This window comes from Schistocerca gregaria, chromosome 6, assembly GCF_023897955.1.
Source record: "Schistocerca gregaria isolate iqSchGreg1 chromosome 6, iqSchGreg1.2, whole genome shotgun sequence".
NCBI lineage: Eukaryota > Metazoa > Arthropoda > Insecta > Orthoptera > Acrididae > Schistocerca > Schistocerca gregaria.
In genome coordinates, this window is record NC_064925.1 from 172,174,191 (window position 1) to 172,198,661 (window position 24,471).

Sequence of the window (24,471 nt, forward strand, 5' to 3'; positions counted from 1 at the left end):
GTGAGGTGTATTTAGAGCTCGAGTGTGAAACGTTGCTGAAATATCCATCTGCTTCAGCGTTAATGAAATCAGAAAGCGATATTTGGAATTTTTTGTGTTTGCCGTTGAAGAAATACAGAGAAGCTTGCCAGTTAGGTATTCAATGAACAAGGAAATTAGATGTTTGTGCCTTACTGTAGCATTGGGAAAGGATAGATCTGACTTACAGAAGTACGACATTTAACTGAAGATTTTAGTAAATATGTCACTGGAAGCAAAGTGTCTGTACGGTGTACATTGTTGTCCCGTTTTTTGGTGAAAGGAAGACAAGTAATTTAATGATAATAGAAGTAGATGAAATGTCGCAACGTGTAGATAATGTTAAAAACGTTACTGATGAATTGAAATTTACTGACTGAGGAAAACTTGTAAAACTGGTAGTATCAGTGCTTTATTCGTCTCTATAATGAATAATGTAAAGACAGACAAGAGGAATGAAACAGGCGATGAGGATAACGATGCAGTTTCATTCGTAGGGTCGGCCTTAAAAGCCAAGGGATTGGACTAGTGTTCGTATAAAGTCATCTACAATCATTTGAAAGTTCACAATTAATATGTACTGTGTCAGATTTAATGAGTATAGTATATATAGATTCATACTTAAGATATTTTAGTAGGCCTTTAATTGGCCAATTTCCTTCTTATATATTTCCAAAAAAACTTTCAATGAGTGGGAGAGATCTTGATCTTGTGGTAAATTATACGATATTTGAGGAAAAATTGAATTGACATTGGGTACTTGGCCACCCTGTGTGTTTACGTCTTTGATTTAGGAAACCCTCTGGATGGAGGTTAAATTTGAACTCTGCGGTTTTTGAAGTTTCGTATGTTTGTGATTTTGTTGTGTATTCTTCTGCTGATTGCCATAACTTTGTACCGTAAATCCGTATTATTGTTGCCAGAGGAAAAGATGGAGGTAAATATGAGTAGTCATATTGATTTTTCAAATTAGTTTCATTTATTTGTTCTTAGACAATTTTACATTTCAGATTGGGTCGTTCTGTGATAAGTGATTCTCGTGCTATCTATCTGCCTATACTTGTTATTGGTAATTTCTTAGTTCTTAGTAGTTGGCCTAAGCGAGCATGTCGAAATTTCACACAAAAGATGTTAACGTTTTCGTCATTTTTGGGTCTCATATGTCTCATTGAGTAGTTAAATGTAGAGTTTTGTAAGGCATAAGGTTTCAACGTTTTAGTGTTCTGATACAGTTTTACAGCACCAGGAGGTGTCAATTTCATTGTAACGAGTACGCTCTACGTTCACGTAGAATTATTTCCTTAGGTTAACATCTGCATTTAGGAATTACTTCTCTATTACTTTATTTGTAAAAAAATTTAGGAGTGGAGAGTTGCAAGATAATAGGGACGCTCCAATGAGCAAAGCGAGCCATCAGTATGTGTTTATGGATGCGACGTCATATTTTATGTAGGTGGCGTTTGGGATGTTTTGTTTGTATGGTGCATTTGTATGCGTCGGTCGTATATTTTCGTTGTAATAGTCGCTCATTTAGTGCTGGTTACACAAAAAAAAAAAAAAAAAAAAACGTATTGTTTACCAGACGAGTTCATCCTGTAACGCCCATCGCTAATGCAGTTTCTCAACCATTCATCAGAAACAACCGTTTCTCTCAGCAAGACACCATAATTTAGTTTCGGGAAGTTGTCAGATACCGAATATCCAAAATTATCGTACATATACTGTTGCAAGATGTAATAACATAAGTGCAGTTGTTTTTTGCATATTGCTATTTCATAATCTAAAAAGTTATTTTCATGACTAGAAAAATCTTATAGACTAGTGAAATGTCATCCCCACTTAAATGTGCATTTCAAGTGACACTAACAATTCAGATGGGCACCAAAAAGTTGGCCCATCAAAAAGAAAGCAAAGACAGCAAGAAAATTTAAGAGGTTGCTATTTTGGATGCACTAGGAAAAAAAAAAGTTTAACAAAGTTATTTCTGGTGCTGTAGAAATTAGACCTTAATTACTTTTAAGATGATGAATTCAGCAGACTTTGGCTAGGGATTAAATATCGTGTGCAGTTCTGAATTGATGGGGTAAAAATTTCATAAGTGACTGCTGCTATGTAATTTAAATTACATATTTGTTGCTTATCAGGATAACTTTGGTTGTGAAATTGCCTGTTCCTTATTCTGTGGCATGTTACTTTAGGGTGGTTCAGAATACACTCCATGTGTGTTCTATTCATTAGTATATCATCAGTCCAAAATAATTAAAAAATTTAATGCTTTTGGCAGTACACTCCATAAAATAAGAGTAGTGCATTCATCATTGGTGACAATTGCCGAGGAAAAATTGTACTAGAACTGTACGCTTCTGATTTGTGTGATGATATTGATCCAGAATGTGGTATCTAGTACAAATAGTGGATGCAGACAGATTGTGTACCACTGGAGAATAAATAATGGCATGTTGAAGATTTCATATGTAATTTGTATACAAAACATTGCTGACCGTATTGTAGAACTGAAGGAAAAGCTGAACTCTGGAGAAGTTAAAATTTGGTTAGATTTTTCAGAAAACTATGCATTTGGTTAACAGTATTCTGTAGAAGGTTTTCATTTGGAAAGCAGGCTACCAACTGTACATTTCACAGTGATTTGTTTGGTTGAAAATACAGAAGTGCTGCTCAAAAATAGCTGCAGTGTAAGTGATAAACTGAGGCGTGACACCATAAATGTTGGCATTTTGTGGCATAACTAGTCAACCTAATGAAGTACATGGTGACTGAACTGCAGCTAAATTTTTTACTTTAGTGATAATCAGCTGCTCAAAAATTTTAAAAATTGTATCCACTTTTTCCAAAATTTGGGATTACAGAAGTATCCGATACCACCCGTCAGCTTTGACCCATGATATCATCTATATGGCACCTATGATGTCACTACATAGACACGGCAACAAACACGAAAATACATATAAATAAGACATCTCCCTCCATAAGTACAATTGAACTAACGAGGCAACCGTGGAAAGTTGCGGGTTTTAGGGTGGGGGCAAGCTAAATATAACATTAAAAAAAAAAAATACACCAATCCCCAAATAGACAAAATGATGAAAAAAAAAAAACAATATTAAAACATTCCACTATACCAACAAAGTTACTGGAAACTGACACTTCACTGCACCTGTATAGGTCAACCACAGCTGATGATACCAAAACACAACCACCTACAACTAACACTATGAAAATTGGAATAAGACATTTCCCTTGACCTACATAATTCAACCTCAGCTGACGATACCAAAACACCAACATCTACAGCTAAAACTATGAAATTTGTGATCAGTAATTTCCCTGACCACAACTATTGATACAAAAACCAACACCTACAATGACGAGAAATAAAACCAAAATAAAAATCTAAAAGTCAAACATTCCTACATAAATTACGAACACAACCAACTCAAACTCCACTCTGTAATGACGTCAAACACAACACTATTATGTCAAGAGTCAAAACAAACAGGTGGAATTGGACACTTCCATTGACACCAACATTTTGGTACAAAAAGCTGACCAGAACTACTTTGGTACTAATTAAGGTGAATTTGCGTGTTATATGCACATGTGAATTGTCAAATGACTGACTGCAAAGGCTAGCTTATAGCGTTTCAAAGAAAACCAAATTCTTACAGTGCATTTTAAACACACACAGTGCACAAACAGTCTCAGCAAAAAAAAAAAAAAAGAAAAAGAAAGAAAGAAAAATAAATCTGGTTGAAACTGTTTATGCTTATTTTTAGAATAGGTGCACTTTCTGCCAGACTGCTGTTCTCCATGAGGAATATTCTGAAAAGTTACTCTTACAGTTAATGATACATCCACATTTTGTCCTCAATATTTGACAGAAATGAAAATGTTGAAGGCTGACAGTTCTATTGGTAAGCCAAGAAGAAAAGTTTTCATGTGTATCCACATTAGTTAGAACAAGGGAAAATTGATAGTTTTATCTAGATGGCTTATGAAGGATTCCGGTGAAATAAGTTTCTGGAAACTTGTGATGTTATTTGTTGCCAAAAGTTCAAACTCCAGAGGAATCATCCAGAATGCAGAGTTTCAACTTTACATCTAGGTCAGAATGTTATCTAATTTATGATAACAGCAAATGGGTTGATAACATTTATGAAATCTCAATTGAAGAACAAGATACATGATTACTTGATGCATCATTGTGGCCATTCACATTTGTTCCACTGACTACTCAGAAGGGATATCTGTTTGACTGCTGGCCAGTATATTCTTTAAAAGCTGCTAGTTCATGAATGCCTTTTGGGTCAACATTAATTTCCTAGATATGCTCATTCATATAATTGATGCACATTTTAATCAGTTGTGTGGCTGATAAACACATGTGGTTGTGCTTGATAAAATCCTGCTTTGTGGTTCTTTAGAGAACTGGTCTTAGATTTGACTGTGTCCACTAAGCAGCCCAGGTGACAGTTGGAAACCTCTTTCAAACAATTTCCTAACAGGTTTGGGAATCTCTGAAAAAGGCTACACCTGAATCTGGATTTCTCTGGCTATCAGGTACCTTGGTGATTTCCATCTAATAGTAGTGGCAATAGGTCCCATGTATGTATACAAGTCAGTGCTCAAAGAGAGCTCTTCAGATTAGCAGTGAACTGTTTGTACAATGTACTTGTCTGAATCTGTGAGCTGACTCACAGTAAACTGATCAGGTTTTAACATAAACTTTGTATAATCACATTTTGCCAAGGTATTTAAAAATTGCAACTTTTGCTCAGTGATGTATAATAGGATTTCTCTTGTCATCAAAATCAGATGTACAATTTTGAAAGGGAAATATACAGTAACCATTTACATTCCTTTAGTCATGAAATTTTGGAAGAACATATCTGAGATTTTTTTTTTTTTGCCTGCCTGAAAAAAATGCCAAAATTGAATTTAGTTACCTCACAGAATAAAGTGTACTGTTTCTGACTTATGTTAAGCAAACTGTGTTAGAGGTAGCTTTTCTGAGATAGAAGAGATCAAAATTAGCTACATATTGAAAATGTTCAATATGACTCATTGGCTTTGACATAATGTTAATGGCTGTTGTCACATCACCTTTTGGTGCATATATTCAGTTTTGTTGTTAGTTGGCAAAGCTAACTATTTCGATCTCCAGTTCACCTTTGTAGCTGAACCCTAGACTAGGGTATCAATAACCACCACCACCGGCCACAACTTTAAAAGTCCGTATCCCAGTCTCCAGTTCACGTATATAGCTCAACCCTAGGACCAGGATCACAATAAAACTCCTACAACTACAAAAGCCAGCATACCAATCTCCAGTTCACCTGTATAGCTCAACTGTAGAGTAAATGTACCCTCACAGTGTCAGAAGCTTTGCTGTTGCATTTGTTAACTGCATGCGCAGTGAATGATGGGAAGTGAACATGACAAATTATAAGTAAAATATGACAAGGTGGTGGAATCCATAAGAAAAATAGCTTTTGACAAATGTAAGTGGATCAATTTTTTTTAATTGAATGATGAGAAAGTGCAGTTGGATCAGTATTTATTAATTAAAAAACATTGACCCAATTGCTCAATAGTTTTGTAGGGACCTAAGAGTACATTTTAAATTTTACGACCTGTTCTGTTTTGTATGATAACATTCTGCATAACATGTTCCATTGTGCCTCCACATAATTTCGTACACTCCACATCATGACAACTCTAGCACACTAAGTGACAACATACCTCTCAAACACATTGCCACCACATAATTAAACTGCTGGAGGAAACCACCTATTCATACAACGTGCCCTCTACAACAGCATTTCATTTCCACTCCAAAACACACACACTGTGGCTTAGTGACGTCACACAACGCATTGCGGTATAGTGCTGCTATATCAAGAGTCAAAGCAGATGGGAGGTATCCTGCAACCCAGTGTACCAGTTTGGTTTAGAGTTGGTGAAGTCAACGAGTAATAGAATGACTAGGTGACACACCAGTGATTATTGCCCCCACATGAAACTTTGAATGTGGTGCAAGTAATTATCTTTCGGAGACCTTACACTCCTGAGGGATGAGATCAGATCTGATCTTGAATGGCAAGGTGTACATTTTGTCCGAAGTGCACAAAAGGGTCCCAAGGATAACTGGATAGATGCACACGCTTTGGTCTTTTCCCTTTTAAGGAAATATCCTCCCAGAAAAAGGTAAAGTTATTGTGGATAGGTTTGACACAACCTTATGTCCTGCTGCTTGTTAGGTGTTCCCAATGTTTATACTCGGGTTGTATGTCATCCTGCAGCATGGTAAACTCAAAATGTGGAAACTGTGGGCAATCTCTCCTTGAAGGACATATCTGTAAAGAATCACCTTAGTGTGCCAGATGTACTGACCACCATCCTCCATGTTCACTGGCTTACAAAAATGTAAATCACTTTACAGCCTGTTGTGTACTGAGACAAGAAAAAGTGAATGCTTGCATCTTGTCAACATGATGAGCAATTGCACAAAAGTCATTTCCATCACCCAACTTATCCCATTTTTTTCCAAATTAGATCTTCTACTTCCCTCCACTGCTGTAGTTTGTGTGACACCATCTTGTGAAACCACTTCCCACACCCGGTAAGAGCAGCAGCTTCCTCCTCAGCATCTATTGGCAACAAAGTTTTCTCTTTGGACCACTCTCCCTGGAAACCCTCAGATCAGAGGCCTACCTCTGGCCAATGGTTGAAGGAGCCACAGCCTGAGAATCCCAGGGCTGCCTACTCTTAATCAGTCCCCACACTCACAGATGATAAGATCTTGCAAGAATATCAACCACCTAAAGCTCTGAAACATGAGGAGGAGGCTACTTTGGTGACCCTGGAAGTGCCAGATCGCCTACACCATTGCATTCTGAGTCTATTTTCATTGATGATGTGCCTGCATCAGTGACAGTAATTTTGGGACATGACCTGTCCTGTCTCCTCTCTCCTTACCAGGACACTCCAGCATGTTTATCCTTGGTCCCTTTACTCCTCAAACCAACCAACCGTGGTATTCCAATGGAACTGTAATTTATGCTTCTGACACCTCGTAGAACTGCAACAACCAATTTCCTTTTATTCAGTAGTCTGTATTGCTCTCCAAGAAGTTCACTTTATTGATGGTCCTTCCCTAAACCTTGTGGTTGTTGTAAATTCTGTTGGATTTGTACTGGCCATGGGAGGGGGACTGGAAGAGTCTGTACATTGGTTTGCACAGATGTCAATGAGTGGATTCCAGGTTGTGCCACGTTAGAAGCAATAATGGTAAAACTGCACCCCAGTGATCAACATTTGTAACTCTTATTTCCCTCCAGTCAGTGCACTTACTTCCCTTGAGATGACCAACAGCTATCTCCCCCCCCCCCCCCCCCCCCCCGTCCCTCTCCCGCCCTTTTCTCCCAAGTGGGGACTATAATATGCACCAGCCCCCTGTGAGTAAGTAACATTTCATCTGGTAGGGATCTTCTAATTGACCATATTCTTTCTGATCTTGATCAGTGTCTGTACTCACACCCACTTCAGTACTGCTAATGGCACATTTTAGGCTCTCAGCCCTGCAATCTCTTGTGGTGTCGCAGCATTGGTTGCTCCATGGTGGTCCTTGGAGAGTGAGCACTTCCCAGTGATCCTGTCGCTTTGTTGTGACCACCCGATGAACCAGCTACCACATTGGGCTCTTCAAAGAGCCAACTGGCAGTTATATACTTCTGCTGTCACCTTGATACCCTGCAGTCAGATTGCATTGACAAGATTGTAGGCGGTGTCTCAGATTCATGCTAAGGCTCGGTAGCTAACTAAGTGCATCAAGAAGGAATTCTGGGAGTGCTGAGTGTCCTCATTGGGAACACATACCTCTTCCTCCTAGGTGTGGACCACCTTGGCCACCAAAGATCAACAACTGTTCCATGCCTCATCCTTCAGGGTGGTGTTTGTACCAGTGCATTGGTTCTTAATGAAGATCTTACAGCCCACTTTATGATAGAATGAGTATCCTCTTCTTATCCAGCTAACCTACAAAAACAAGAAGTTAAGGACGTCCCACTATATCCTCCTCCACTGTCCACATCTGCTTCTCCTGACCAAGCCAAGTTATATAATGAACCTTTCACTGACTGGCAACTGCTTCAGTCTCATGCTTCATCTCATAATCTGGCATCAGGCCCAGATTCAATTCATAGTCCGATAATCCAACATCTGAATGTTATTCAACTTGGGGTTTGCAACCATATTTGGCTTGAAGGTATATTAGCTTCACAGTAGCAACATAGTATTATCGTTCCAGATCTTAACCCAACTACAATCTCAATGTCTTTTGACAGCTACTGACCAATTAGTGTCATCAACATGCTTTGCAAACTGTGTGGAAGGCTTGTTGCCCATTGGCTGTGTACTTCTTATCCTGGGGCCTTTTGTCTCATTATTAGTGTGACTTCTGAGAGGGATAGCCACAGTGAAAACCTGGTTAGATTGGAAACGGCAATCCTGCAGTCTTTCTGAACACCAGCATCTTATTACAATCTCTTTGGACCTACGTAAGGCATAAAATATTTGGCTTCATCGCTTTTTCCTTACCTTCCATGACTGGAGCTAAGACTCTCTATTGGTTTTTACTCAAGTTTATTCTCCCCACTTGTTCCTGGTTAGTTGGTACTTCACTCAACTTCCCAAGGGTCCAAGAGAATGGCGTCCTCCAGGGCACCCTAGTGTCGCACTATTTCTCATCACCATAAGAGGCTCATGACCTCTAGTCACATGCGGGCTATTTGTTTACACCTTTAATATTTGGTATCGTGGCCTTCGGAAGTAAAGGAATATGGACCACTTCCTCATCCACAACATTCACAGTGTAACTAACTTTTTCAGTAGCTTCCTGGGCAGCCTTTGTGGTATCTTCAAAAAATTACCGTCTATAGTTACCCACATGCCACAGAAATAATTGATGCACACAGTCCTTAGAGCTGCCCCAGGCTCCATGGTCTCTACACAATACCTATTATCACCCAATTGGGAAATACTACTACATTAAATCAATACCACACGTTGCTATTCACATGCTCTATTAATTTGAAAATGGTAGTGTGGTCTGGGTGACTGCTAGCACAATAAAGCAGTAATAGTATAGGTGCAAGTCACGTTCAAGTGGCAACTGACAAAGGAAACCACAGCAGCTTCAGCAAAGAACTACTACCCCACCCTACGGATTAGCAACAGAGTGACAATAAACACTGGTGGTCTGAGAGACTGCATCTGGGACATTAACGGTGAAGGAAAATATGCGTAGAGAATCAAATACTATCATATTCTCCAGTATTTTGATTTTTCCATAATTTAATATTGATAACTAAATAGTTAAAAAACTAAATGATTGAACTGTTTTTTTATCTTCTATGTCCTGCCTAAACTTCCGAAACCTTTTTTTTTTTTATTAATTTAAGCAATGATGATGCATTTGATTCATTTGCTCATTTCACTACACCCAAAACATTTTTATTTAACAATTAACATCTGCTAAATATCCTGTAAAGTGAAGCTTTAATTTTTAATGAAATTAACTTTTTAGCAACAGATTAATAGCTAAAAAGTCCACTTTTTGTTAATGTTGCCCAGCTACATGTGGGAGTGTGGCTGGTCGACAAATTGTAAAAATAATATTCCAACAGCCATTATACTTATAGCTTTTTACTTAGGCTATCAGTTTAGACTCCTCAATAGTCATCTTCAAGCCCTATAACATGATCAACAAAAATCATCCAGTCACGCATGTACATAACAGGCAGTCAAATGTGCACCTGGTTTCTGTAGAAGACTTCACAAAAATTGTGCATTCACTTGCTCTTCACTTTCCATAATACTGCCTTCAAGTTTCCCTTTCATAAATTCCTCCACTATTAAGAATTCCTTTCTTTGCTTGGTAGTGGCTTACCATCTGAATTTCTAATGTTCTTACAGTTACTTCTCTCCATCGAAAGATTTTTTCCTAAAGTAACTACTTTTTGTATATGCAGAATTGATCTTTCCTTAGAGACACATGTTTCTACAGGTTTTTTTCCTCTAACCATTTGTAGTTTGGCATTTTTCACTTGCTGTCAGCCAAATGTTTTATATCTGTTCCCTTTTTTTTTTGCTTTGTATACTGTGTTTTTAAATTTTCTGCTTGCATGTGTTTAATATCTTGTGTATTAGCTAAGCAATTCAGCTGGTGTGTCTTTTTGACTAATTTATCCTCTGCTACCTTAACTATTTCTTCTCCCACAACTACCCATTTGTCTCCTGTTGTCTTTCTTTCAACTATTTCTGAATTGTTGCCAAATCCTCTCTCTGACACACTCAGGTGATTCTAGTTGTTCATATCCCGTCTTCTGAATTTCCTACCTTTTCACAATAAAGTAAGCTTTAATATGCATTTCACAGCTAATAAATTATGGCCAAGCCACATCTACTCCAGTAAAGATTATGCTGTTTAAACTCTGGTATTGTAATCTCTGTCATACGTATTACAGCTGAAGCCATTGTGTGTCTTGGTGTCTTCTATTCAGGCAACATTATTTCATGATTCTTAAACAAAGTTTTAACAGCTGATTACGTGATACTCTGTGCAAATTCTGCCAGATGACTTGCAGTTTCATTCTTTCACTAATCCGTTTTCTCTCACTAATTGTCCTTCCCATCCATTTGCTGCTAGTGAATTCCAGGTTCCCATAACAGTGGAAGGTTCATCAACCGTACTTTACTGAATAATTTCATTTATTTCATCATACATTATTCAATTGCATCGTCGGTGGTGCTAGTGGTGATATATAAATGTAGAATTATGGTGAGTAGTGGCTTTGTGTCTATCTTGGCTGTGATGACTTGTCCACTAAGTTTTTGACATTTGTTAACTCACATTTGTGTTGATTATTAGACCTATTCCTGCATTACCCCTATTGGATTTTGTAGTCACCTGACCAGAAAGTATATTCTTCCTGCTACAACACTCCACTAATTCCCATTCTGTCTTACCCAGGTCGCTCCATTTCTGTTTTGAAGTTCTTTAATGTGTCTATGTGGTTGAGAGGTCTGACATTCCTCTCTGGCCCATAGAATTCCAGAATTTATCATCCTCCATACTAATTCCCCCCCCCCCCCCCCCCCCCATATGTCCAAAGGATGGAATATTTAACATCTTGGAGTTGCGTGACTGGAAATATGTTTGTAGTTTTCCCCGCTGTCAATTATGTTGCACTACTAAAGTAGCATGAGTGTGGAATTTAAAGAACACTTATTGGCACACCTCCACCATATCATTACCCTCTGATCTCCCTCCCAAGAAAGAAGTGAAGCTGTCTTCTGACTTAACACTGCTGCTAGAAATGATCCCTCCATGAAATCCCCAATGCCCGAACCTCTATTCGTGGGAACCACCAAAAATTCAGATTAGCACTTCAGTGTGATAAAAATCATCCATTGAGGATGTACTTCAAAAGACTGGGAGCCTGATCCTATTATCTATTTACATAAAACATGGGGTGTTTGAAAAGATTCATAACCGCTATACTTCTTTTCAAGTATAAAAAAAACTCGATGGAATAATGCAATGTTTATGGGCACTAGTCAACAAGTATCAGGATGCCACTTGCCCCTTCATTCTTGCTGAAAAACTAGTGATGTACTTCATTTGAGCTTTGGCATCTGAAAGCTATGCTACCACCTCCCACCTCCATAAAAGAGAAGTGGGAAGTAATGGTTGAACCTTCAGTTCTCCACCCTTGGAAACCAGTATAAGAAGTGGGAACCCCCAAGTGCTTTTGTGCAGTGCCACACCATGCACCAGGTCCTGATTATGTATACACAACCAGATAGTACATCATATACCTAGGCATCACATTCTTGTGTGTATAATTGAATCTAGCATGAGAATAAGTTAAAATATAATTAGTCCAATTTTACAACGGGAAAAGAACCTGTCATAAGGTGGACAGCTACTGCTCTAATTGTGCTATTGGTGTTAAATGCAAGGGGTTTGAATGAATGGCGAACAGATGACTGATGGAACTCTCAAGTTTAAGAGACTTCTATCCAAATTTCCACGCAGTTTTTGGGAAGGCCACTTCATTGGTGACTGCCAGACTTTTTTTGGAAACTGTGAGAATAACCTTCATCCCTCATTGCCATTGTTTTGACTTGCTACAAGCCAATTACACTGCATAGCAGGATGAGGTTCTTACTATTTTCAGAATTGCTACAAGTTATGGAAATTGGAAATATCAGGGAATTCAAACATGTGAGGGAAATATCTGGGAAATTTGAAGGAAAAAAAAAAACACTGGAAAAATCTTGTTTTTGTCTCAGTAGATGAAATGGTTTGTTTACTGAGTTGTTGTTGTTGTGGCTGGCAGGAGAGCCAGCCACTTGGTACTAAAGGAGGCCGAAATGCACGCGTTTAGCTCACGCAGGCTGGCGTGTGGTCTGAAACATGACAAGGGAATTAGAATTGAGAAAAACGGACGTACCTGGTGGAATACATAACTTTAATCCATTAATGGAGAACGTCGCTCTTTATGGTACATGATTCACAATATCAATAGTACGGATACTGGCGCCTTGCTAGGTCGTAGCAAATAACGTAGCTGAAGGCTATGCTAACTATCGTCTCAGCAAATGAGAGCGTAGAAGTCAGTGAACCATCGCTAACAAAGTCGGCTGTACAACTGGGCGAGTGCTAGGAAGTCTCTCTACACCTGCCGTGTGGCGGCGCTCGGTCTGCAATCACTGATAGTGGCGACACGCAGGTCCGGCGTATACTACCGGACCGCGGCCGATTTAAAGGCTACCACCTAACAAGTGTGGTGTCTGGCGGTGATACCACAGTTGTACCATCGCTGACTGGCCGCAGCTAAGTGTGTGTGCTGCTTCCCTACTCCCTCATTCTTACCACTTCTCCCCTTCCCACCACTCCCTTCAGCTTGCAGTCAGTGCTGCCACCACTTCTTGCTGCTTTCCTAGCAGCTGCTGACGGGAGGTAGGGGGGTATGAGGATTGGTTTGTTTGGATCTGATTCTCAGAGATTGTTGATGCAGTGGGTGGTGGTCATGTTTGCATGAATTGTGTCCAAGTGATGGTGTGAATGTGTGTGTGCTTGTTTTCTGACAGGCTATGGCTGAAAATTAAGTGTTGAGTGTGATTGTCTTTTCTCCAAGTCTGTCTGTCTGTGGCTCAGTGACCATCTTTACAGTGAGTTGCTTCCTAGCCTCATTAGTATTGATTCTCAGAGTATTTGCACACATAATCTGTTGCTCTGTTGCATGGATTAATCACTGTGGCCTCATTTCATCAACATGGTGTCTGTGACATGTGAAGAGCTGGCTACAAGTGGATTTGCACTACGGGCCAAAACTGCTGGCCATTTCTGGGAGTATCTCTAATGGATTGGTCCTACCAATCTGAAGCCTTTTGTTTCCTACTAATGTCCAGGCCCTGCCCGTCAGATCTTGTCTCACTGATCTGACTGCAATCAGAGTCTGTTTGTGTGTAGCAGATTTTGAGTGCTCCTCAGCACGCCATAGGCGATGGATTTCAGGAGTTTTGACTGTCCTACTGCAAGTACATTGTACAGTGCACCATTTTATAGACATTTTATTCATTGTAGTACATTTTGGATCTTCGAAAGTAGTTTCTAATATGTAAAGTATGGACAATAAGAAGAAGAAAATTGTGACAGTTTGTACACTATGTACTCATATATTTCTTGAAAGAAAAATCACACAATATCTGTTAAATAATAGACGTAACACAGTGGGTAATAAATGACAGTAATGAATGTAGTACTACCAACATTTCATTGGTTGTCACTTATACTGGTGGTTTACACAACTCTTCCCTGCATTATACACTTCTTTCAAGAGGCCTACTTTTTCTGAAGTTATTTCTGAAATCAGTGAAGGTATTTTAAATCTATCTTGCAGCTCCAATGAAATGTGTACTGTATTTTTGTCACCAAATGTGTTTCATTTTATTGAAGTGAAACAACAGTGGTCTTAATGAAACACACGTACAATTTGGCTTGCTTTCTCCATCTAAAAACAGATCATTAGATAATATGTTGTTAGTGCTTAAGATTTTGTGCTCACACGGATGACAAATACAGAAGTCCTTACATTTTTTGTCATCTTATGTCTTTACTTACCCTTGAGATTTCAAAATTTGTCATGAAAAATGCTAAAACCTGTTTGGAAATCGGGGAATTTTACTTGGGGAAACATATGGCAACCCTGTGATTTTACATGGATAGGTGGGTAGTGTCCTTAATATCATTATCTAATATTTTTTTTTCACATTCTTCCTTCCCTGTTCAATAAGGTCCTTCTCACAGTTTTTCCCACGCAGTAGCAATCAACTAACTTTGAAAGGCCATAGGCTCTATAGTCTTATCTTCTCTATATGTTGTAACAGTTACATGTATTACAATTCAGTTGTGAATTCCAGAATGCAAACTACAAAGTACCGTAAGGAAATGTTAGCCTGTCACTGTATCTTTCAAATCACTATTTCCAGAACATGTCAAAATTACTTCTGCAACTGAACCGACCAGTTGTACCCAAATCTTTAATTATATAGGAAGTTATGTAAGCTAGTAGATATAAAACACTTTCTACTAGTTTTGCCTCTCCCACAGTTTCCTCGAATACCAAATTAGCTGTTGCTTGATGCCTCAGGATGTATCCTATCAGACTCATTCATAGAATCAAATTGTGCCATAAACATACTTTCTCCTGACTCAGTTCAGTACTTTATTGGTTATCCAACCTACTCATCCAATTCTCAGCATTCTTCTGCAGTACATTGCAAAAGTTTCTATTTTCTTGCTTGTGTTCTTTATTGTCCATGTTTCAATTCCTTACATTGCTACGCACCAGACAAATACTTTCAGGAAAGGCTTTCTAATATGTAAGTTGATATTAGATTGTAACATTTCTATTTTTGAGGAAAACTTTTCTTGGCATTATCAGTCTGCATTTCATATATTCTTCGCTTCTGTCAGTGTCATTTGTTTTGCTATCCAGATCGCAAGTCTTATTTACTACTTTTAGTGCATCATTTTGTAATTTCTCTCATTACTCATTGTACACATTGTATAACATGAGTAGTAGACTACAGCCCTTGTCAGTTACTGCCCCCCTTTCATATCTTGTGACTGTTAAAACTGCAACTGTTGTCAGTAACTTTAGCTCTCTGATTTTATTCTTGACAAGTAAACCAACCAATGCTTTGCAATTGCTGAACATGTAAGGGAACTGAGTATACGTCCTAATCTGGGGTATCCCTGGGAACTGTCAGGCACAAATTTTGGCTCCTCATTGCAGCTTCACCCACTTTGAATGCAAGGAACTCGAAATTATAATCATTCACATAGAATATGAATGAAAAAGAGTCATCAGCTTGTGTTCTTGGTTTTTTATTGTTTTATTTTTTTGTGTACAATATAACCACAAAACTTCAGATTGCCCAAATTTTTCATTTCTTGAATACTGTGTGGTAAGAGTATGAACTGGATTTCTGACCTACCAGTTTCGAAAGGGCAACATACAATTGACAGTGTAAAAATCATTGATTGTAAGTAAGTCACAATGCGTTTGAATGTTCAACCTCGAATTTTGTTTATTTTTGCAAACGAAACCTTGACTGGAAATTGAAGTCACTTAAGATGAATGAGGATATCAGTTGGTATCATTAGTGTATGGGATATGAGAACAACCTCTCCAATTGTTGAACCTGCGAGGATAGTAGCTTCAGTAACATTACTTCTCAAGTTTTAATCCACAAATAGGCACCAGTACAAAGTTTTGGAGTATTGAGAGTGCATAATAGTATTACAGGAATACCAGCTCTAACACTTTAGACAACCTGAAGTGATGTGAATGTGGATTGCAAAATTTACACCTCTCTCAATTCACTTGACTTTCTTGATCTTCATAGCCGATCTTCTCTGGATTGCTGGCTCCATTGATCTCCAAAACCTTCTTCTCCGAAGGTTACAGGAATTTATGACACTCTACTTTTGAAATAATTCAGTACTCGAAGATTACTTGTAGTTCAGTCTTAGTATATTTCAACTTCCACCAATAACATATTCACCATTTCTCACGTTAATATTGAAATGTTTACAAGTCAACCGATTCGTCTCTGGTTGGTCTTGATAAAGTACATCTGCAATAAAATTGGTTTAACATTCACATAATTTATGAACCCGTCTTGCCTCTAGCGAGTCCAATACGTGAAGTACCTAAATGTCTATATTCAATTGTTCATAAAACAGCAAAGAATACTACATAATTACTCCTTGTTCTTTCATCATGGCTTCTGTGGTGCTACCGGCAAACAATTGTCGGCCTCATTCGGCCGCCACACTTGGTCTTCTCTTAACAAACTTCCAACCCACACAGAAACAAGTGGCACAGTAAATATGTTGTCACTCTCCCACTTTAAAATATCGCGTGTTCAAGATGGTAGGAGGATGAATGGTTCTAGAATTTATGCGGAAATTGTCAAAGCACTACATATCCCTCACCTCAGCTCGAACACTTGAAGATTTCCATTAACTTCGGAATGCATGTGCGCCAATGTTGCGATGTTATACTGTTGTTGTTGTTGTTGTTGTTGTTGTTGTTGTTGTTGTTGTCTTCAGTCCTGAGACTGGTTTGATGCAGCTCTCCATGTTACCCTATCCTGTGCAAGCTTCATCTCCCAGTACCTACTGCAACCTACATCCTTCTGAATCTGCTTAGTGTATTCATCTCTTGGTCTCCCTCTGTCTCTCCAAAATAAATCGTGCCCTATAATTTTCCACTTTAATGCTTGATTGGGAGGTAAGGAATTCCTGATACACATAGCAAACATTTCTGTAAAGTAAGGATCATGATGGATGTTTCCTGATATGATATTGCATCGTCATAGTTCTCTCTCTCTCTCTCTCTCTTCTCTCTCTCTCTCTCTCTCTCTCTCTCTCTCTCTTTCATATAAAACAAAACAAATATGATGATACTTACCAAATGAAAGCGTTGGTATGTTGATAGATACACACACACAATTCAAAGGTTGCTTCATCAGGAAAGAGGAAAGGAGAGGGAAAGACGAAAGGATGTGGGTTTTAAGGGAGAGGGTAAGGAGTCATTCCAATCCCGGGAGCGGAAAGACTTACCTTAGAGGGGAAAAAGGGACAGGTATACACTCGGGCGCACACACATATCCATCCCCACATATACAGACACAAGCAGACAAATGTAAAGGCCTATATATATAATCACCTTTTGACAGGTTTCCAATCAGTAGTTTCATTGTTCATGTGCCCGTGTATCTTTGTGTGTATGCTGATGTGTGTTTGTGCAGCCTGATTCTTCGACCTTCTTATTTGACGATAAGTAGTAGGTTATTAGAAACCACAGAAACCAGAAAGGACTTCTGAAATCGAAGTAGATGAATATGGAAAGGTGGAGAAATACATAGGTCCTCAAACGAGAAGTAAGAAAGGAAAAAAAATAGATGTTGTTGCTAAGATCGAAGAAGAGAAAGAAGACAGCCCCAAAGACAGGAAACCCTTCCCACGCTCCTTCCCCAGGACCCCTACCTTGATGGAACTCGAATAGGAAGCCAGAGGAGATATGGTGTTAAATTGTCTCCTACAGAACAGACATACCCACCTTCACCTTTGAGGTCCCCGAAGAAAATCTTAGCAACCCTATGGAAATGGAAATGATGAAGAATCAGGCACACTTGTTTGCAAGGGTCATTTGAAAGATGAGTGTGTTTTGTGTTAGTCATGAATTACTTGTTACGTGATTTTACCTACAATACCCACCCACTTTCAAAATTGATAAAAACTTTCCCCTGTATGTCACATCTCATAAAAGGTATAAAATATTCTGCAGCAATTATAAAATTATATATTCCATTATTACAGTCATTTAACTGTTGTTGTTGTTGTTGTTGTTGTTTTCACTCCTGAGACTAGTTTGATGCAGCTCTCCATGCTACTCTGTCCTGTGCAAGCTTCTTCATCTCCCAGTACCTACTGCAGCCTACATCCTTCTGAATCTGCTTAGTGTATTCATCTCTTGGTCTCCCTCTACGATTTTTACCCTCCACACTGCCCTCCAATACTAAATTGGTGATCCGCACCACATTTCGAAAGCTTCTCTTCTCTTCTTGTCCAAACTACACTCCTGGAAATTGAAATAAGAACACCGTGAATTCATTGTCCCAGGAAGGGGAAACTTTATTGACACATTCCTGGGGTCAGATACATCACATGATCACACTGACAGAACCACAGGCACATAGACACAGGCAACAGAGCATGCACAATGTCGGTACTAGTACACTGTATATCCACCTTTCGCAGCAATGCAGGCTGCTATTCTCCCATGGAGACGATCGTAGAGATGCTGGATGTAGTCCTGTGGAACGGCTTGCCATGCCATTTCCACCTGGCGCCTCAGTTGGACCAGCGTTCGTGCTGGACGTGCAGACCACGTGAGACGACGCTTCATCCAGTCCCAAACATGCTCAATGGGGGACAGATCCGGAGATCTTGCTGGCCAGGGTAGTTGACTTACACCTTCTAGAGCACGTTGGGTAACACGGGATACATGTGGACGTGCATTGTCCTGTTGGAACAGCAAGTTCCCTTGCCGGTCTAGGAATGGTAGAACGATGGGTTCGATGACGGTTTGGATGTACCGTGCACTATTCAGTGTCCCCTCGACGATCAGCAGAGGTGTACGGCCAGTGTAGGAGATCGCTCCCCACACCATGATGCCGGGTGTTGGCCCTGTGTGCCTCGGTCGTATGCAGTCCTGATTGTGGCGCTCACCTGCACGGCGCCAAACACGCATACGACCATCATTGGCACCAAGGCAGAAGCGACTCTCATCGCTGAAGACGACACTTCTCCATTCGTCACTCCATTCACGCCTGTCGCGACACCACTGGAGGCGGGCTGCACGATGTTGGGGCGTAAGCGGAAGACGGCCTAACGGTATGCCGGACCATAGCCCAGCTTCATGGAGACGGTTGCGAATGGTCCTCGCCGATATCCCAGGAGCAACAGTGTCCCTAATTTGCTGGGAAGTGGCGGTGCGGTCCCCTACGGCACTGCGTAGGATCCTACGGTCTTGGCCTGCATCCGTGCGTCGCTGCGGTCCGGTCCCAGGTCGACGGGCACATGCACGTTCCGCCGACCACTTGCGACAACATCGATTTACTGTGGAGACCTCACGCCCCACGTGTTGAGCAATTCGGCGGTACGTCCACCCGGCCTCCCGCATGCCCACTATACGCCCTCGCTCAAAGTCCGTCAACTGCACATACGGTTCATGTCCACGCTGTCGCGGCATGCTACCAGTGTTAAAGACTGCGATGGAGCTCCGTATGCCACGGCAAACTGGCTGACACTGACGGCGGCGGTGCACAAATGCTGCGCAGCTAGCGCCATTCGACGGCCAACACCGCGGTTCCTGGTGTGTCCGCTGTGCCATGCGTGTGATCATTGCTTGTACAGCCCTCTCTCAGTGTCCGGAGCAAGTATGGTGGGTCTGACACACCGGTGTCAATGTGTTCTTTTTTCCATTTCCAGGAGTGTATTTATCGTCCATGTTTCACTTCCATACATGGCTATACTCCATACAAATACTTTCAGAAATGACTTCCTGACACTTAAATCTATACTCGATGTTAACAAATTTCTCTTCTTCAGAAACACTTTCCTTGCCATTGCCAGTCTACATTTTATATCCTCTCTACTTCGACCATCATCAGTTATTTTGCTCCCCAAATATCAAAACTCCTTTACTACTTTAAGCGCCTCATTTCCTAATCTAATTCCCTCAGCATCACCCGACTTAATGCGACTACATTCCATTATCCTTGTTTTGCTTTTGTTGATGTTCATCTTATATCCTCCTTTCAAGACACTGTCCATTCCATTCAACTGCTCTTCCAAGTCCTTTGCTGTCTCTGACAGAATTAAAATTTCGTCAGCAAACCTCAAAGCTTTTATTTCTTCTCCATGAATTTTAATACCTATTCCAAATTTTTCTTTTGTTTCCTTACTGCTTGCTCAATATACAGATTGAATAACATCGGGGAGAGACTACAACCCTGTCTCACTCCCTTCCCAACCACTGCTTCCCTTTCATGTCCCTCGACTCTTATAACTGCCACCTGGTTTCTGTACAAATTGTAAATAGCCTTTCGCTCCCTGTATTTTACCCGTGCCACCTTTAGAATTTGAAAGAGAGTATTCCAGTAAACATTGTCAAAAGCTTTCTCTAAGTCTACAAATGCTAGAAATGGAGGTTTGCCTTTTCTTAATATAGCTTCTAAAATAAGTCGTAGGGTCAGTATTGCCTCACGTGTTCCAACATTTTTACGGAATCCAAACTGATCTTCCCTGAGGTCGGCTTCTATCAGTTTTTCCATTTGTAAAGAATTTGTGTTAGTATTTTGCAGCCGTGGCTTATTAAACTGATAATTCGGTAATTTTCACATCTGTCGACATCTGCTTTTTTTTGGAATTAGAATTATTATATTCTTCTTGAAGTCTGAAGGTATTTTGCCTGTCTCATACATCTTGCTCACCAGATGGTAGTTTTGTCAGGACTGACTCTCCCAAGGCTGTCAGTAGTTCTAATGGAATGTTGTCTACTTCTGGGGCCTTGTTTAGACTCAGGTCTTTCAGTGCTCCGTCAAACTCTTCACACAGTATCATATCTCCCATTTCATCTTCATCTACATCCTCTTCCATTTCCATAATAATGTCCTCAACTACATCGCCCTTGTATAGACCCTCTATATACCCCTTCAACCGTTCTGCTTTCCCTTCTTTGCATAGAACTGGGTTTCCTTCAAAGCTCTTGATATTCATGCAAGTGGTTCTCCTTTCTCCAAAAGTCTGTTTAATTTTCCTGTAGGCTGTATCTATCTTACCCCTAGTGAGATAAGCCTCTACATCCTTACATTTGTCCTCTAGTCATCCCTGCTTAGCCATTTTGCACTTCCTGTCGATCTCATTTATGAGACGTTTGTATTCCTTTTTGCCTGCTTCATTTACTGCATTTTTATATTTTCTCCTTTCATCAATTTAATTCAATATTTCTTCTGTTACTCAAGGGTTTCTACTAGCCCTCGTCTTTTTACCTACTTGATCCTCTGCTGCCTTCACTACTTCATCCCTCAAATCTACCCATTCTTCTTCTACTGTATTTCTTTCCCCCATTCCTGTCAATTGTTCCCTTATGCCCTCCCTGAAACAATGTACAACCTCTGGTTCTTTCAGTTTATCCAGGTCCCATCTACTTAATTTCCCACCTTTTTGCAGTTTCTTCAGTTTTAATCTACAGTTCATAACCAATAGATTGTGGTTATAGTCCACACCTGCATCTGGAAATGTCTTACAATTCAAAACCTGGTTCCTAAATCTCTGTCTTACCATTACATAATCTATCTGATACCTTTTAGTATCTCCAGGGTTCTGCCATGTATACAACCTTTTTTCATGATTTTTGAACCAAGTATTAGCTATGATTAAGTTATGCGTGCAAAATTCTACCAGACGGCTTCCTCTTTCATTTCTTAGCCCCAATCCATATTCACCTATTGTGTTTCATTCTCTCCTTTTTCCTACTCTCGAATTCCAGTCACCCATGACTGTTAAATTATCATCTCCCTTCACTACCTGAATAATTTCTTTTATCTCATCATACATTTCACCAATTTCTTCGTCATCTGCAGAGCTAGTTGGCATATAAACTTGTACTACTGTAGTAGGTGTGGGCTTTGTGTCTATCTTGGCCACAATAATGAGTTCACTATGCTGTTTGTAGTAGCTTACCCGCACTCCTATTTTTTTATTCATTATTAAACCTACTCCTTCATTACCCCTATTTGATTTTGTATTTATAACCCTGTATTCACCTGACCAAAAGTCCTGTTCCTCCTGCCATTGAACTTCACTAATTCCCACTATATCTAACTTTAACCTATCCATTTCCCTTTTTAAATTTTCTAACTTACCTCCCTGATTAACGGATCTGACATTCCATGCTCCAGTCTGTAGAATGCCAGTTTTCTTTCTCCTGATAACGATGTCCTCTTGAGTAGTCCCCGCCTGGAGATCCGAATGGGGGACTATTTTACCTCCGGAATATTTTACCCAAGAGGACGTCGTCATCATTTAACCATACAGTAAAGCTGCATGCCCTCGGCAAAAATTACGGCTGTAGTTTCCCCTTGCTTTCAGCTGTTTGCAGTACCAGCACAGCAAGGACGTTTTGGTTAGTGTTACAAGGCCAGATCAGTCGATCATCCAGACTGTTGCCCCTGCAACTACTGGAAAGGCTGCTGCCCCTCTTCAGGAACCACACGTTTGTCTGGCCTCTCATCAGATACCCCTCCGTTGTGGTTGCTCCTACGATACCGCTATCTGTATCGTTGAGGCATGCAATCCTCCCCACCAACGGCAAGGTCCATGGTTCGGGGGGGTTTCATTTAACTAGTCACACAATATTATGTTTTCCACAAATATAATATTCCATTCAGTTTACTAGGAAAATTATGCTTCAATAACTTTAACTTAATTATCTTACATTCAGTGTGAGAATGGTATTCTCACAAATTCGGGAATTATTTCAATAGTTATGTGCCAGATATGGCTCTCCCTATTTACTTAGAACTAGGATTACCAAGCAGCTTTCAAGAAGACCATTTTTTGGAATCATTCATATTAATAGGTTTGATGACGTTGACTTCACCCAGACTTTTAATCAGAGGTTCTCCTACAAAAGGTTTGCCTATTATTTCTAAACGTGTTAATCCAGTTGATAAATGTAGTAAGTCATTTAAAATAAGCTCAAAGTCTTTAAATTTTGTTGCCCATAAAGTATGCTTTTCATGGCGATAGGTGAAGCATAATTTTCCAATTTCTTTTCACACAGATTCGAGGACAGGTTATAGTTGGATATTAATACTTGACCAATATCTTTCCAAGTTAGAAAGTCTTTAAATTCATTACTGTCAAATTGTGGTCCATTATCTGTGAGAAATCGTTATCGTTTTCCTACCTCCAGAAAGTACTGTTGCAAATAGTGTATAACCGTCTGTGTGTTTGCTCTTTTGATAAGATATAACTTAACATACTTTGACCAGCACTCTATGATGGCCAAAGTGTATGTCGCTCCTCCCTTTCCTTTAGGAATCAGTCCAAAAAAATCTGCTGCTGGAAGATAGTGTAACGACGTAGGAATAATTGTATACTTTTTGTACTTAACATGAGTGTTACTCTCTTTCACCTTCTGACAGATTTCACAGGTCCTAATTAAAGATGCTACTTTATGTCCTAGCTTCTTAAAATAATAATAAATAAAATAAAATAATAATAAATAATTCATATGAGCTATACACTTCTTTGTCCCGAGTGTCCATATCCTGTATGAACGTATCACACACTTTGACTTCCATTAACTTCGGAATGCATATGCACCAATGTTGCAATGTTATACTGTCTCTCCAAAATAAATCGTGCCCTATAATTTTCCACTTTAGTGCTTGATTGGGAGGTAAGGAATTCCTGATAAACATAGCAAAGATTTCTGTGAAATGAGGATCATGATGGATGTTTCTATTATTCTTAGCCATTTCTTGTACCCTGGTGTACAGATATTCTACTGTCATAAAGTTAATTGCAAAAATTATGCCAGGTCCTTCCGTACATTTAAATTCCTCCATATCGATAGGTAACATAGACAAAGCATCTGGTACTATATTCTCAGGACCTTTTACATACAGTATCTTAATATCATATTCCTGTTGGAACAACATCCGTCACATTAATCTACTATGTAACAATTGACTACTCATTAGAAAAGATAAAGCTTGATGGTCTGTATAGATATGGGTTTTTGTCACCCACACTAGTGTGGCTATTCCATACAATTGCTAAGAGAACTCTTCCAAAGAGAGAGGGATCTAGATCATGGAGAACATTGAACCATAGCCTTTGCTAGCCGTAGTCTGAATAAACATGAATTAAATTACACGGCTACAGAAAAGGAACTCTTCTGCACAACCCACCCATCATGTTGCACGACAGTGCGCAGCCAAAAAGTTCACTGCAGTCCTTGATTTGTTGTGTTTGTCAAACTTTGTCAAGAGCTGTTCACTCCCTCAACTCTCGTAATCATTGATGAGACACACCGTAACTTCAGAATGTATCTATCAAGCAGACCAGACAAGTGTGCGGGAAAGATAATTTCTTCACATGACGCGAAGATAGATTACTTTCATAGGGGCCTGCCATATTTGCGAAAAGAAACTAGGGATATTATATGATGATATTATACAAACATATTTTTGGAACCAATTGGAACATCATGATGG

The 24,471-nt window shown here is 39.6% G+C and overlaps 1 protein-coding gene across 1 annotated transcript in view; it reads left to right on the forward strand.

The window, feature by feature from the left end:
* The first annotated feature begins 805 nt into the window (after positions 1 to 805).
* The window catches only part of LOC126278403 (protein Spindly-like), a 119,248-nt gene continuing 95,582 nt past the window's right edge, over positions 806 to 24,471 (forward strand). Inside the window, exon 1 of the mRNA XM_049978505.1 lies at positions 806 to 955. Coding sequence (XP_049834462.1) covers positions 866 to 955 — 90 coding nt within the window. The 5' untranslated portion in view covers positions 806 to 865. The remainder of the gene's footprint in view (positions 956 to 24,471) is intronic.